The following is a 17559-nucleotide window of genomic DNA, read 5'->3' on the forward strand; positions in this document are numbered from 1 at the left end:
CATGAGACTGAGAAAGCCTTCACTTAGTATGACATGCTCCTAACTGCCACACCTCTAGCATGAAAAGAACTAAACTTAGGCTTTCTGCCACAAGTTGAATCTCCATCTCTTTCTTTGTTGCAAAAGCATACTCTGAATAATATAGTCCTGCCTGCGTTATACAGTAAAAAAAAATAAAACGATAAAAAAGTCCTTGAAGTTACCGATTTCCTAAGCCTTGGCCAGATCCAGACTGGTCAATCATAGACTACCTTTCCCAGACACCCATGCGTGCGCACGTGACGTAAGGTGTGGGGTGGGGCACGGTGATGCGTGGCTCGCTGGGACGCGGAAGTAGGGCTGGGAAGAGAAGAGAGTGCATGAGAGGCAGGGAAGGGGCGGGTGCCGCGTGTGTTTACTTCCGGCCGGTGGCGGGTGGTCTTTCGGTTGGTTGGTTGAAGTGTAGCGCGCCGAGCTCGTGTGGTCGTGTTGGAAGTCATAGTGTCAGGGGTCCGCGAGCGGCGCGCAGCCGCAACCGAGGGTGAGAGGACAGTGAAGGCGAGTCCTGGCCCGTTGAGGAGGAGGTGGCAGAGGTATCGTCAACCCGTACTGAAGAGGATGATATAAAGAGTCCGCGCTGCACCACAGCTACAGAGAGAGAGGAGTCTCCGACCTGTCCCAAGCATCGCAGCGCTATGGACTGGCTCATGGGGTGAGTGGAGTACTGAAGCATGAGAAGCTCGCCGCATGTAGCGTGCGAATGCGTAGAGGCTTCACAGTGCAAGCTGCACGCGCGCACATACACCTGCCCATGGATTATATGATAGACTGGGGGAGGGAAGAAATCTGTAGGTACACTGCGCCTTGAAGAATAGTGTACAGCGGACATTGGGGGTATGCAAGGGTGCGACAGTACATATATAGCATGGAGTCTACGTGACATTATACAAGGGTGAACAGCACGTGCTAACTTTGAATTTCCATAGAACCACTTGGTCAGGAAGCATTTTGTTAAATTTGCATTTCGTGATAGTACATATGTCTCTCATAATCCAGAGGAAACATAGAAACCATTCAATACCCTCCTAAAGGAGGTACCAGAAGGAAAAAAAATTATGAAAGATCAGTAGTTCAGGAAGCCTTTTAAGTGACTAAGGAGCTAATTTTCAAATCACTTAGACTTACAAAGTTCCATAGGTTACTAAGGGGCTCATTTTCAAAGCACTTAGCCTTCTAAAGTTCCATAGGTTTCTATGGAACTTTGGAAGACTAAGTGCTTTGAAAATATGCCTGTATGTAACTCAGTATATCTAACTGCTTTGAAAATACGCCTGAAGGTGTTATAATAGTTGTCTGAGTTTAAATTTGATTTAAGTTATATATTCTGCTTTGTCCCAATAAGTTAAAAGTGAATGACAAATAGAATTACAATATGATTATATAAAATTACAGAAGCAATTCCAGATATTGAAGTAAAAGATTTTAGTATGGTGTATGATTATGTATAGGCAAATAGCAATAGACAGCACCTAGTTGGTACAGGTCATTGTATTGAGAGAGCTGCAGCTCCAGTTAAAACCTTGTGTTTAATAATAATAATAATAATAATAATAATAATAATGCAGCTTCTTGGGTAAAAGCAAATCCTCCAGATATCCATCTACTGGATCTGATGGATCTGCTGCTTCTGGGGGGGATCCAGAAGATCTGGCTTTGTCCATCTTAGAGAAGTTTGCAGGTTGTAAGCAGCTTCAAAGCAAGATCCTCCAGATCTAATGCATTCTACTTTTAAAAGAACCACTGGGTCTACAGCTTCTAGTAGACAAAGGATGCGTCTTTTATACATCTTAGTAGAGCTGGATCCAATGCATTCCATATTAAAGGAGTTGCCTTAAAATGGGTAAAAGCTAAATAATCCGAATCCCCTAAAGGCTGCAGATCCATGAGCTACTTGAATGTAGAATGTACTGAATCCAGCAGTACTAAGATTTGTGGGCAGATCTGGCATATACTCCTTACTTCCTGTAAATATATCTCATATGTGAGGAATATGCAAGAGCCCATGATTTGATTATGGTGCTTTGTTCATGTCCTTTAGGAATAGTTGGTACTGATGGCTCTTGATAGCACTAGATTAATTCTAAAGTGATGTTTTTATTTCTCTGTCATCAAACAATTTATATTTCTGTTTACTTGAATTTTTTTGTTGTTGTTTTTGATTGTCATACTGCGAGGGGGAGGAGAAATAAATAATCCTTGATCAGAGTTATACAGACTTTGAAAGAAATAATGTTCTGAACATCTAATAGCACCATGCAGTGTAAGATGCTTCATTTTGGTTTTGGAGGGATGCCAAAGTGCTTAAAATGTGGACAGTTTTGTCATTTAGAAGGGTGCTTCTCTTGCAAGTGTGATGTTTCTTTTACTCTTCTAAAATAGTTACCTCTCTACATCTAGTATGTATTATTACTTCATATGTATTTTTGAATGTATTCTTATTTACTGTGTATTTACCCTTGATATGTATTTGCTTATGTATTTTCTGCCATTGTAAACTGAATCAGGCAGTCCTTTGATAGAACAGAAAGGCAACATATACAAACTTAGATTAGAATTTTAAATTAGATGTCTGTATAAGAGAATCGTGAGTGCCCAGTGACCCTTTTCTGCAGAATGTACTGCCTCCCAGAACTGATGGTTACTTTATGTGGCAGAACTGCCCCCCCTCCAGATGCACATGAATTAGGTTAATTAGAATAGTTTCACTGGGAGTAAGAGAATGCAAACATATATAATAAGGATCAAACTCAGTGTTACACTCCAAACAAATAATTTTCTGTTTTTGCGTAAATCAGTCTTATCTGTGAATCTTGCATGCAGTAGGGATGGTTATTGTGGATATGCATTCAGTATACAGTGTGAGACAATGTAAATGCAAATAATCAAGTTTCAAGCTTCATCTATTGCTCCAACATGTTAGGCTTAGGTGAACAGTGATATTCTTCCAGTCTTGCTGCATTCTCTATTGTCATAGGACATTTTAGTGCTGTTAGTTATCAGGAAGTTTGCTTTCTTGCCTAGAAGGCTGGGAATTGCAGCACTATGTCTTGGCCTTGATAGGACTCTTCTCAGAGATGGCCCACACTAAATTTAAGAGGAAGTGATTATAAGATTTATAACAAATTATATATTAATTATTGGATAGTGCAAGCAGTATGTAAGTACAGTATCAGCATGATCTAATTGTGTGTTTAGCACCACTTTTATTGGTGTGCTTTTAAGTATGTTTGTCACATGAAATATCTCTCCCAGTTTAGAAAGATTTTAAGGAATGACCTCTTGACAACAAGAATATAATGTGAAATTGCAGAAATCTGATAATTCAAGTTTGAAGCTGTGGAAGTATTCTTGAGAGTATTATAAGTTAGTTTCTTATTCGGTGCACAAGGGTAATCTGCTCTCATTGATAACAGAATAGTTGTTTCAGATTTTATTTATTAGTTACATTGTATCCCACATTTTCCCACCTATTTGCAGGCTCAATGTGGCTTACATAGTACCTTGGCGGCGTTCGCCGGTTCTGGTTTGAACAAATACAAAGTGTGCACAAGTATAAGATGTGAATGTGGTAGAATATGGTTCATATATGGTAGATATATTGGGGAAACATTAGGTATGCCCTACTTTACCTTTTAGATGTACTAAGCAAAAAGAGATTACTTTTCATGAAAGGTTAGTGCATAAGTGGGATTGATTGCATTTCAACAAGCTTCTCTTTATGTTGCATGTAATTTGTATACATTTGCATTGTTAAAGTGTAGATAACTTTATTTGAAAATATTTTTATTAGGTTATTCAGCAAAAGAACCATATTGTTCATCATAACAAGGAATTACATTTACAAAATTGCAAACAAAATGACCAGAATGTTTGGTAAAGACCCTCTTGTTAATCCCCCTCCCTGCAAACTCCCCTCCCTTACCTTCCCTAAACACACTCCCCTCTCCCTCCTTTATAAAGGTACTACTCAAAATAACATCTCCAAATTATTTAACAAAGCAGATTAAACATGCATCATTAAATTGCCCAGGTAGGGATGCCAGAGTTATACTAAACCATTTTTTCAGTCTCAAGCCAGCAGTTGTATAGATGTATATGGAACTCTTGCAGCACGTGGGATAGGAGGCTCTCTGTAGATGCTGGTGCTGCCGTGCTCAGCCCTCCCCTACCCCCACTCAGTACCACTAGTGATGGTGTCCTTTTACTCCTGCTACTTCACCCTGGCCTTGTGGGTTAGTGGATCCAGCCAACATCAGTGATAGCTGGATAATCTCATATGGCAGTAGGAGGCAGCAACCAGGGGGAAGGGAACAGCAACATTGATGAGAGGGCACACAGGATATTGGAGCTTTGGACAGAGGTGGCAGTGCGAGTGCTGGTTCTGCTACAAGTGTGTTATGTGTGTCTGTATATGTAGGTATACACACACATATACATACATTATTTCTGTAGATTTGCAGCTGTAGTAGTTTTACAACATTTTTATAGTTTCCATTTTTTATATAAAACTGTAGAATTTAATTATATAGTTTAAAGTTATTTCGCTGGGACTTTGGAGAGAAGGTAACATGGGACATTGAAGACCTGTTTTTAGATTATATCTTTTTAGAATTTGCTTTTGCAAAAGACGAGGCTAACACAGGAGTTGTTCTACATTGCGGCTGTCCTTTCTGACAGCCTCACTCGGTTTTAAATATTTTTTCCAGCACCTTTTCGGAGGCATTGGATATTGGTCATTTATCAAATAAATACTCCTGTTGTCTCATTCTTGAAGGCCCAGTGTTGCTTTTTTTGTTTGTGTACTTTTTATGTATGCTGGTTACCCTCTCTGTTTGGCTTGTACATATGGGAAGAAATATAAAATAAGTATATGCAGGCTCTAAGCTACTAGTGGATCATATTGGTTTGTTTTTGAAAGCATATAGGTCTGAGCTATAAATTTGATTCTTTCATGTTTTGGGAATTGAATGAAAAGAGGGAAAACTGGAGTTCACGAAGCATTCCAAGGTTCATATTTTACAGTATGTGGCACAATTAAGAGATCCAGCCAGTATATGAGTTTGTGTGTGTTACATAGAGCCCCACTACTTTTCCGTATTCAAAATGGAAGTTATTCTGCACAGATTTGTTCAGATGAAGTAATAGTCTTGTACTGCTGATGTTCATAATTTTGTTAATTGGAGACTTCTTGTATCTGCTATAGGATGCAAGATTAAAAATCACAATTTAATGTGATCTTCATTTGGGTAACCCCTTTAGCTGAAAAGCCATACTTGGCTTTATATGGGTAAAATCTAAACTCAACTATACATCATTGGCTCCCAAAATTGCCCTGGGAGACACCTAGCCGCTTGGTTTATCAGGTTATCCACAATAAATATGAATGACAGAGACTTCCATACGCTGCTTTATTGCATGTAACCCTATCTCGTGTATTCAGTATGGATATCCTGAGAGAACTCCAGCCAGTTGGGTTCCTGGAAAAACAAAATTATCTTGCCTAGCACTGAGACTCAAACCTCTCACTCTCATTACAGAAGACAAGAGTAGAAACATCAAACTTCTTAGGCTGATTATTTCATTGTGACTCTCATTTTTACCCATTTAAAAGAAATGTAACTGGACAAATGTTATTCATGGAGGTCTTTAGTATACTGTACACAGCCTTGAGTGAATTCCTTCAAAAAAGCAGTAAATAAATCCTAATAAATAAATGTAAATGATCCTTATCTCTAGTAGTGCCATGCAACTGTACTAAAGATTTCTCAGGGAAAACAATAATGAATGAAACTTGCACAAGCAGACTACAACAGGAACTAACAGGTTGATATTCAAGAACATTTAGAGGGGAAGTTATGAACATACGGTAAAATAACCGATCTTCACGGTAGCCCAAGTCATGCAATTTTAGCACAGGGTCCCATTTTATGCAATGAGACCCTGTGCTAAAATAGCACGACCTATGGTATAATAACCTATCTTAACAGTAGCCACATTGATAACTTGCCCTCCCCCCTTAATGTGTCTGACTGTGTAAGCTTTTCTTAAAAATGTTTGGCAGAGATATGTGTAACTTTGGCCATTTTAATTGCAAAATAGATAATAATTTAAACTTGTGTGTGTGAGTTCTGAGCAGCAGCACTTACACAGATAGGAGGCAGTTCTATAAAGGGCTGTATAGGTTAGGTGCCCGAAATCTAGGTGCTAAGCCAGTGGTTCCCTAACTGTGTGCTGCTGCACCCCAGGGTACCGGAGCAAAGTGGCAGGGGTGCTGCGAGAGATTTTCTTCACCTCCCTCCCACAGACCTGCCAAGTCAGCGGTTATCTCCCACATTCCCCCCCCCCCCCCCCAAAGCGGGAAATTCTCTCACTGTCACACTGCCACCACTGCACCGCCGTTGCTGCTGCTCCTGATGAGCAGCGGCGGTGGCAAAACAACAGAAAGTAAGCACGGAGCCGCAGCCTTCAGGCACACGCTGGTCCTGTGCCCTTGCTGACGTCAATTTCCCGTTCTGGGGCAGAGGACCAGCAGAGCTGACAGCGCTTGCCTGAAGGCTACGGCTTCTCTCTTGCTTTCTGTTGTTTTGCTGCTGCTGCTGTTCATTGGGAAAAGCAACAACGGTGCCTGAAAAGGCTGTGGCCCAGTCATAAGCTGGATGGAAGGGAGAGAGAAGGTGGTCAGAAGCTTGGAAGGAGGAGAGAAGGTGGTCAGAAGCTTGGATGGAAGGGGGAGAGAAGATGGTCAGAAGATAGATGCAGGAGGGAAAGAAGGTGGTCAGAAGCTTGGATGGAAGGGGGAGAGAAGATGGTCAGAAGATAGATGCAGGAGGGAAAGAAGGTGGGCAGAAGCTGGATGGAAGGTAGGACTGTATCGGCAGCGACCATATGAGCCAACTTTTCAAAATGATTGGGGGATTCTAAGCCCAGTGGAAATAACCCTTCCATGGACACATACAAGGAATTTTCTCAATACTAGGGATGCTCAAGCACCCACAGAGTCTGCTCCTATGGCAAAAACGGGGAGGGGGACATGTAAGGAAATGTGTAGTCTAGGGGCACCATGACCCAAGAAACTTTGGGAACCATTATAGAATACTTGCATAAGTTAGCAATTAGGCACCACCACTTAAACTTGTAAATGAGCATGTATAAGAAGTGGTGGAAAGCCATTGATGGCCATAGGAATATAGTTTCATCTACTTTTTGTCTTTTTCTTTTCTTGTTGCATATGTGTTTTCCTTTGATTTGTGCTTGGTATTCCTCTATTATTGTGGGATCTTCAAACTTTATTTTTTTCATGTACTTTTTTTTAAGTAGTGTTCATTTTCTCATTTTCTTAGTAAGTATATTACTTGTAATTAGTTTTGTAAAATTTCCATTTAAAAAAGGTACAAATAAAACAGGAACAAGTTGTTCTCGGAGCAAGTGGCAGGCATAGAGCAAGCCCGAGCAGAGCCTGTGGACACCTACTGGCTGGAAGTCAAATGTTCAACCAGTCTGAGGTCTCTGCAGACTGGTGGTGGAACTTTCACAGCCGCAGTGGTGGCTGCAGTCTGTGCCTCATGTAGGTATTACTGGCATTTGGGAAAATATCACTGGTAATAGTCCCTATCTATCAGGAGAACACTGCTGATGTTTGAGTCCTAAGACTTAGTCTGGCTAGTTCCTACTCCAGAGCTGTAGAAGGCATTGCAAGAATATGACATCTGATGGTATTGCCAGTAGTAAAATAGACTCTGGGTTCTCAGGGTTATTCATGATTTTCTATCCTGCTCGTCAAGTGAATATCCGAGTAACATATAATCTAAAAAGTAAGGGAAGGGGAAAAAAAAATAAACTTTCCGGGGGGGGCAAGAGCCACAATAATAGAAGAGCAAAATAAACTTTTTTGGGGGGAGGGAGGGGGACAGGAAAAGAGCTACAATACTAGATAGGAAAGAGGGGGAGGAAAACACACGAGGACAGATGGGCAATCCAGGCACACCCCGGCAGACAACATTAACCCCTATAGGCATCAGCAAAAAGAAACGTTTTTAATTCAATCTTAAATTTTTGTTGAGATGTTTTGAAGTCTAAGTTAGTGGTTCCCAAACCTGACTGGCTGCTTGCGAATCTCTCTCATGAATATTCATTGTGGGTATCCTGAAAACCTGATTGCCTGGGGTTCCTCCAGGACCAAGATTGGGAACCACTGGTCTAAGTTGTTGTGGCAGCTGATTCCAGAGCTCCAGTCACTGAACTGGAAATATGGATTGCCTTATAGTATCCTGTGCAATGTCCTCAAACGAATGAATGTTAAGACAGTGTTGTTGTTGTGATCTAAGTGTTATTAATGGATGATATGGATTCAAATGCTGAGTGAGAAAGAGAGGTTCACAGAGAGCATGATCTTATGTACCAAGAGGAGCACCTTATATGTAAAGTGACGTGTAATCGGTAGCCAGTGGGCCTCTTTCAAAAGTGCTGTGTCCAGTGATCAGCTTAAAGCTGCATTTTGTATCTTCTGGAGATGTCTAAGTTCTTTGGTTTTAACACCTGATCACTAAGTAAGCAAGGTCTCTATACCTATCCTGTATTGCCTATAGAAAATCAGCAAATATACTGCACAGTGTGGAGACCTTGGCCCAAACACAGGTCTTTCTTCCTTTCTCAATGAATTAAGGATGTGTCTGAATGAAGGAGCATATAAAACAATGTCTCATCAACCTGTTAGTTTGTGTGCTTTCAAATATTTAGTGTTCGCTATTAAAAAAAAAATATGGTCCACAGGAAAACTGTCCTACTAGATATAACTAAGTGTGTATTAATGAATGCACATTCCAACAAAATACTTAGGGGTCAATGTTCAAAGCTAGAACTCTGCCCAGTTAAACGCAGCCATTTCAGCATTTCTGTGACCTATAAAACCCAATAAAAGAAAATTCAACAGTACTGTCATGAAACTGTTTTCTCATACCACTGTTTTTCTATGTGTAGCAGCATAAGTGAAGCAGGTTACCTGCCAGCCACACCAAGCTTGATGGATACATTTCAGGTTTGCTCAGTTTCCAGTTGGATCCAGGCAGTTTGGATGAATCATCACCTTCATCTATACTGATGCTGGTGAATACAGTGTTCTGAGGCAGACATGAGTACACATTCATGTAAGACCAACACCACATTACATAAGTTAGAAATGTCTTGTATTTATAGACGTTTATAATAATTTGCTTTTCTTTTGCTTCATTCACTAGCTTAGTATAATACCTATAGGTATGAACTTAATAAAACAGTGTAAAATAATCTGATTAAGAAATCCAATAAAATTATAAAACATACAAGATTCAGGTAATTTATTAACCAGCTATAAAATGTGAGTGCAAACTTCTTTAAGCTTTTAACAAACTTTGTGAGAATACCCAAGCACAAGACTATTCAGGGGAGGCAAATAATCCTGCACCCTCATGCCAAAGACATTAATAGAAAGGATGCCATTGAAGCGTACCTTCTGTACTCTACTTTTGTTCTGCTTCTAGAAGACTATTTTTTGTTAATAAACAGAGCCATTGCATACATCCTGACTTGTGGGTTTGGCTTCTTCCATCCTTCTTTGTTGTTTGTTCTGTTTTTGCTTTCCTTTTTTTGTTTGACTCTATGTATGAGTATGACAGAGAAACATGGCTTGGTAATTTAAGGTGCAGGGATGCTTTACAACAGTACTATTTAAACTGCTAGCTGATCTGGTATCTCCAGTTTTATGTTGAATGTTCTTACTTGAGTTTGTTTCCCACATTAACCCCCAGATTCTACAAATGCTGCTCAAATTGCTGCGCACAATCCTGAGATGCACATGTAACTAAATTGGCTAATAAGCCAATCCGCACCAATAAATTTGTTGCTAACAATTATTGGTGTTAACTAACAATTTGGATGTTTGCATTCATCTTAATAAGCGCTATTCTCTGATGTGGCCATGGGATGGACATGGGCAAGTCAGGGGTGTTCACTGAAGATGCGTGCACTATTACTGAATACTGGGGAGCCACAGCTAAATTACATACTAGGATTTACACCAGGTTTCAGTTGGTGTAAATCCTTGCACCCAACTCTGAGCGCCATTTATAGACTAGCACTCTTCATGGTTTTTTTTGTATACCTTTTTTGAGTTTCAATTACTGAATCTAGTCCTAAGTGTATAATCTCATGTCTACATTGTATAAGATGAAAACATATCTCATATTTCCTGTTTTAATCATAAGTACATAAGTAGTGCCATACTGGGAAAGACCAAAGGTCCATCTAGCCCAGCATCCTGTCACCGACAGTGGCCAATCCAGGTCAAGGGCACCTGGCACGCTCCCCAAACGTAAAAACATTCCAGACAAGTTATACCTAAAAATGCGGAATTTTTCCAAGTCCATTTAATAGCGGTCTATGGACTTGTCCTTTAGGAATCTATCTAACCCCTTTTTAAACTAACCGCCCGTACCACGTTCTCCGGCAACGAATTCCAGAGTCTAATTACACGTTGGGTGAAGAAAAATTTTCTCCGATTCGTTTTAAATTTACCACACTGTAGCTTCAACTCATGCCCTCTAGTCCTAGTATTTTTGGATAGCGTGAACAGTCGCTTCACATCCACCCGATCCATTCCACTCATTATTTTATACACTTCTATCATATCTCCCCTCAGCCGTCTCTTCTCCAAGCTGAAAAGCCCTAGCCTTCTCAGCCTCTCTTCATAGGAAAGTCGTCCCATCCCCACTATCATTTCGTCGCCCTTCGCTGTACCTTTTCCAATTCTACTATATCTTTTTTGAGATACGGAGACCAGTACTGAACACAATACTCCAGGTGCGGTCGCACCATGGAGCGATACAACGGCATTATAACATCCGCACACCTGGACTCCATACCCTTCCTAATAACACCCAACATTCTATTCGCTTTCCTAGCCGCAGCAGCACACTGAGCAGAAGGTTTCAGCGTATCATCGACGACGACACCCAGATCCCTTTCTTGATCCGTAACTCCTAACGCGGAACCTTGCAAGAAGTAGCTATAATTCGGGTTCCTCTTACCCACATGCATCACTTTGCACTTGTCAACATTGAACTTCATCTGCCACTTGCACGCCCATTCTCCCAGTCTCGCAAGGTCCTCCTGTAATCGTTCACATTCCTCCTGCGACTTGACAACCCTGAATAATTTTGTGTCATCGGCGAATTTAATTACCTCACTAGTTATTCCCATCTCTAGGTCATTTATAAATACATTAAAAAGCAACGGACCCAGCACAGACCCCTGCGGGACCCCACTAACTACCCTCCTCCACTGAGAATACTGGCCACGCAATCCTACTCTCTGCTTCCTATCTTTCAACCAGTTCTTAATCCATAATAATACCCTACCTCCGATTCCATGACTCTGCAATTTCTTCAGGAGTCTTTTGTGCGGCACTTTGTCAAACGCCTTCTGAAAATCCAGATATACAATATCAACCGGCTCCCCATTGTCCACATGTTTGCTTACCCCCTCAAAAAAATGCATTAGATTGGTGAGGCAAGACTTCCCTTCACTAAATCCGTGCTGACTTTGTCTCATCAGTCCATGTTTTTGTATATGCTCTGCAATTTTATTCTTAATAATAGCCTCCACCATCTTGCCCGGCACCGACGTCAGACTCACCGGTCTATAATTTCCCGGATCTCCTCTGGAACCCTTCTTAAAAATCGGAGTAACATTGGCTACCCTCCAGTCTTCCGGTACTACACTCGATTTTAGGGACAGATTGCATATTTCTAACAGTAGCTCCGCAAGTTCATTTTTAGTTCTATTAATACTCTGGGATGAATACCATCAGGTCCCGGTGATTTACTACTCTTCAGCTTGCTGAACTGACCCATTACATCCTCCAAGGTTACAGAGAATTTGTTTAGTTTCTCCAACTCCCCCGCTTCAAATATTCTTTCCGGCACCGGTGTCCCCCCCAAATCCTCCTCGGTGAAGACCGAAGCAAAGAATTCATTTAATTTCTCCGCTACGGCTTTGTCCTCCTTGATCGCCCCTTTAACACCATTTTCGTCCAGCGGCCCAACCGACTCTTTGGCCGGTTTCCTGCTTTTAATGTATCTAAAAAAATTTTTACTATGTATTTTTGCTTCCAACGCTAATTTCTTCTCAAAGTCCTTTTTTGCCCTCCTTATCTCCGCTTTGCATTTGGCTTGGCATTCCTTATGATCTATCCTGTTACTTTCAGTTGGTTCTCTTCTCCACTTTCTGAAGGATTGTTTTTTGGCTCTAATGATTTCCTTTATCTTACTGTTTAGCCACGCCGGCTGACGTTTAGTCTTTTTTCCCTTTTTTCTAATATGTGGAATATATTTGTCCTGAACCTCCAGGATGGTGTTTTTAAACAGCATCCACGCCTGATGCAAGTTTTTTACTCTGCGAGCTGCTCCTTTCAGTCTTTTTTTCACCATTTTTCTCATTTTGTCGTAATCACCTTTTCTATAGTTAAACGCTAGCGTACTTGATTTCCTAGTTTCACTTCCTTCAATGCCAATATCAAAACCGATCATATTATGATCACTGTTATCAAGCGGCCCTCGTATCGTTACCCCCTGCACTAGATCATGAGCACCACTAAGGACTAAGTCTAGTATTTTTCCTTCTCTTGTCGGCTCTTGAACTAGCTGTTCCATGAAGCTGTCCTTGATTTCATCAAGAAATCCTATGTCCCTTGCGTGTACAGATGTTACATTAACCCAGTCTATATGCGGGTAATTGAAATCCCCCATTATTATTGTGTTGCCCAGTTTGTTTGCGTCCCTGATTTCCTTTAACATTTCCGCATCCGTCTGTTCGTCCTGGCCAGGCGGACGGTAGTACACTCCTATCACTATCCTTTTCCCCTTTGCACATGGAATTTCAATCCACAGTGATTCCAAGGAGTGTTTTGTTTCCTGCAGAATTTTCAATCTATTTGATTCAAGGCTCTCGTTAATATACAATGCTACCCCTCCACCAATCCGATTCACCCTATCACTACGATATAATTTGTACCCCGGTATGACAGTGTCCCACTGGTTATCCTCCTTCCACCAGGTCTCAGAGATGCCTATTATATCTAATTTTTCATTTAGTGCAATATATTCCAACTCCCCCATCTTATTTCTTAGGCTCCTGGCATTCGCATATAGACATTTCAAACTATGTTTGTTGTTCCTAAGTACATCATGCTTAGTACTTGACAGTATTAATTGGCAATCTTTGTCTGATTTTTATTGTTATTTAAAGATACCCGATCTACTACAATCTCTTTTGCAACCTCACTATCAGGATACTCTATCTTCCCTGTTATGGTGATATCTTTGAAAGATACCTTATCCCGAACCATGCTCTTTTGAGCGACTGTCGGCCTTCCCCCCATTTCTAGTTTAAAAGCTGCTCTATCTCCTTCTTAAACGCCGATGCCAGCAGCCTGGTCCCACTCTGGTTAAGATGGAGCCCATCCTTTCGGAATAGGCTCCCCCTTCCCCAGAATGTTGCCCAGTTCCTAACAAATCTAAAGCCCTCCTCCCTGCACCATCGTCTCATCCACGCATTGAGACTCTGGAGCTCTGCCTGTCTCTTGGGCCCTGCGCGTGGCACAGGTAGCATTTCAGAAAATGCTACCCTGGAGGATCTGGATTTCAGCTTTCTACCTAAGAGCCTAAATTTTGCTTCCAGAACCTCTCTCCCACATTTTCCTATGTCATTAGTACCCACATGTACCAAGACAGCCGTCTCCTCCCCAGCACTATATAAAATCCTATCTAGGTGACGCGTGAGGTCCGCCACCTTCGCACCAGGCAGGCAAGTCACCAGGCGATCCTCACGTCCACCAGCCACCCAGCTATCTATATGCCTAATGATCGAATCACCAAGTACAACAGCTGTCCTAACCTTTCCCTCCCGGGCAACATTTGGAGATATATCCTCGGTGCGAAAGGATAATACATCCCCTGGTGGGCAGGTCCTGGCTACAGGAGTACTTCCTACTTCACCAGGGTGATGCTCTCCTTCTAGGAGACCTCCCTCCTCCAAGGTAGCACAGGGGCTACCTGACTGGAGGTGGGACTTCTCTACAACATCCCTGTAGGTCTCCTCTATGTACCTCTCTGTCTCCCTCAGCTCCATCAAGTCTGCTACTCTAGCCTCTAGAGAACGGACACGTTCTCTGAGAGCTAGGAGCTCTTTGCATCGGGCACACACATATGACACCTCACCAATTGGGAGATAATCATACATGTGACACTCAATGCAAAAGACTGGATAGCACCCCTTGTTCATGTTAGTGTACGGTACCCTGAGAAGTGAATGAAAAGTTGCAAGAAATGTGCTGTGTAATGTCACTTTACATGCGGATGTACAGTTTGTTTGCATGTAAGTGCTTTGAAGCAGAATCCTCAAAGTGCCTTAGGATGATGTTTTGTCATGGCTCTTGTGCCCTCATATATGTGGTGCCCTTGCAGCTGCTATGACTACTGTTTTCTTTATTATACAGTGTTGCGGTTTGTGTTTCCTGTTTTCATGCCTTATGTTCCTATCATTGCTGAAGTAAACTGCCATGTAAACAAGTGGTGCAAAAAATAGCTTGATTTTATTTTCTCCTTTTGATTTATGTGCAGTTGATCATGAAAGTGATCTTGGTATGGTGTAAGTGTGTGGGTGTCTGTCAGGGATACACTTTCCAGCAGTAGTGTCACATATTTAAATACTCAAAGGAATCTAGTCTGTTAATGGTTTTCGTGGGCAAGATTTTTTTTGGAGCCAAAGTTTTATAATAGAGGAATGACTGAATTGGAGACAGGAGAAAGCTGCCACCCTCTCTTGTTTTGCTTGTTCTTCAGAGCAATTGACTTACTTTAGTTGTGGGGTTGTTTTTTGTTTCTTTTATTTTTGACCTACAGTTTTCTTGTATTCCTTTGAGATTTCAGCTCAGTTGGAGCCAACATCTGTAGGACAATGGTGCAGTGAGTCTTAATTTGCAACCATGAGTATTTTCTCAATTTTTATAACCTTAACAACTGTTATTTATTAGGATTTATTTACTGCCTTTTTGAAAGAATTTTGTCAAAGTGATGTACAGTAAGAATAAATCAAACATAAGCAATAGACAATTACAGTAGTAAAAAATGTAAATAACAATACAAAGTATGGCTTAGGGGCTCATTTTCAAAGCACTTAGCCTTATAAAGTTCCATAGTAACCTATGGAACTTTGTAAGGCTAAGTGCTTTGAAAATACGCCTCATAGTATACTAACAATGTCAACACAATATGTAATAGAACATTTCAATAGACAGCGTAGGGTATAAGCAAAGGTGGAACATATAGAGGCATATTTTCAAAGCACTTTGGGAGGCTAAGTTCCATATGTTTCTATGGAACTTTGGGAGGCTAAGTGCTTTGAAAATAAGCCTCATAGGGCCCTATTTACTAAGCTATGCTGTACGCGATCTAACTTTTTAGTTTTTAGCTCTCTCTAAAATGTTTGCGCTGCTTAGTAAACAGGGTGCATAGATGGGTGAGAGAGGAGTTAGAAAATAAGGTGACTAATTGTAAAGAAAGTTGCACATGAGGTTAGAGAGATGATTAAATTTTATCTACTTGTGTAGGAGTGGATAAATATGTCCTGCTGCAGTATATTTTGCTCCTTTTGTGTGTGTGTGTGTGTGTGTGTGTGTGTGTGTGTGTGTGTGTGTGTGTATGAGACTACAAGAAGTTAGTTACGAGATAGTCTTGTCTTAAGTGGAGCCTTTTAGGGAGTTTATTCCAGAGTGTGGGGGCTACTCCGGAGAAAGCTCACTTGCAGGTGTCACATCGTAGAATGTCTTTTGGAGAGGGTGTGGTTAGGGATACCCCTTGGGAGGACCGTAGTGTCCTTGGAGGTGTGTAGAGGGTCATCCTGTTCTTCAAGTACTCTGGGCCATTTCCTTTAAGGGCTTTGAAGATCAGACATGAGTTCTAAATTTAGCCCTGTATTGTACTGGTAGCCAATTAAGTTTTTGCAAAAATGGTGTGATGTGGTCACGTCACTTGCGACCTTCTATGAGTCTTGCTTCAGCATTCTGAATCAATTGGAGCTGTTGCAGACCCTTTGTAGTCAGACCATTGTAGAGTGCATTACAGTAATCCATTAAATTTCATTAAAATTTTTTTTATTATAATCTGCAACAGTCAAATTTTTCGCAAAGAGCACATCCTGCTCACATTTGCCCACGCAGGGGCCCCTTAAATACTGAACTACTATACCTGAAACTAACTTATCCGCTATACATACTACTCCACAACTCATGATATCAAAATAGTCCCATAAACAGTATCCACTTCACTTCCCAACTAAACCATACACCCTAATATACAACATCCCCTTCCCCACCCCTCGAACCCTCTCAAACCCCAACTCAACTTAAGAATGCCCCCTATTCCTTTGGGACACACACATCCTCCCCTCTCCTATATAATACTCCACACTGCTAGATAGATGTCAGTCGCTGTTGCAGTCGAGCCCATCCTCCCTTATGTCACATTTCTCCCTCCCTGCGGTATGCAGTTAGTTGCTCCATTTGTATTAACTGACCAAATTTACATTTCAGTCTCCCAATGTCAGGGGGTCTACCCTCTTCCAATACTGTGCTATAAGGCACTTGGCTGCCACCAACTCCAGGCGCAACCATTTATGCTCCTCCCAAGAATCCCTCTCATTATATAAGCCCAGGAGACACACCAAAGGATTGCACACCAAAGATGAGCCAATCAGCTTCATTAATGCTTTCATTACAGCTTGCCAAAAGAGCGTCACTCTGGGGCTTGTCCACCATATGTGTATAAAGGAACCCCTTTGTGAATTACACCTCCAACAGAGGTCCGATGTACCAGGGTACATCCGCTTCAATCTCTCCGGTGTGTAATACCATCTGGATAAGATTTGTCCTGCACCAAAACACATACCGAGGCTTTCTGCACCTCCCCACAAATAACTTCCCACTCCTGATCAGAAAAGCGGCAATTTAAATCTTCCTCCCAAGCCCCCTGAAAACCAAATGGTCTGGGATAATTTCCCCTAAAAAATGTGTATATCACTGATATTGGTCTAGGCACCCTCCTCAACAAAAGCCACAGATTTTCCAGACTTTCCGTTTCCTGAGGGTTCCCCTCTCCTCCACCCCATTGCCCCTACCTGTTTGTAGACACATTTTGATGAAAAATACACATTATGTAAGTGTTCTGAATCATTCCTCAGTACCCTGGCACTCTTCAACTACTTGGAGCTTGAAGCTTAAAAATCCTTCACCAAATTAGATAGCAATACTAGTAAGATAATTCAGGTAATTTGGCAGATCGTGTGATCCTATCCTATTAATAAACCATAGCACAAGTTTGGCCACTGTGTGCCACTTTTGAATAATGATAGAGACTCCCTGCATCTGGAGGATATGGATGCTGCTTTTGTAGTATAACACAGTCTGAGAATTAAACTCAGACCCTTTGCATA

General features: G+C 41.3%; 1 protein-coding gene across 1 annotated transcript in view; it reads left to right on the forward strand.

The window, feature by feature from the left end:
- Positions 1–365: 365 nt before the first annotated feature.
- Positions 366–17559, forward strand: part of MOB2 (MOB kinase activator 2) — a 344949-nt gene continuing 327755 nt past the window's right edge. The window contains exon 1 of the mRNA XM_030201243.1: positions 366–691. Within this exon, the coding sequence (XP_030057103.1) occupies positions 675–691 (17 nt within the window). The 5' untranslated portion in view covers positions 366–674. The remainder of the gene's footprint in view (positions 692–17559) is intronic.

The sequence above is a fragment of the Microcaecilia unicolor genome, chromosome 4 (genome assembly GCF_901765095.1).
Source record: "Microcaecilia unicolor chromosome 4, aMicUni1.1, whole genome shotgun sequence".
Classification (NCBI taxonomy): domain Eukaryota; kingdom Metazoa; phylum Chordata; class Amphibia; order Gymnophiona; family Siphonopidae; genus Microcaecilia; species Microcaecilia unicolor.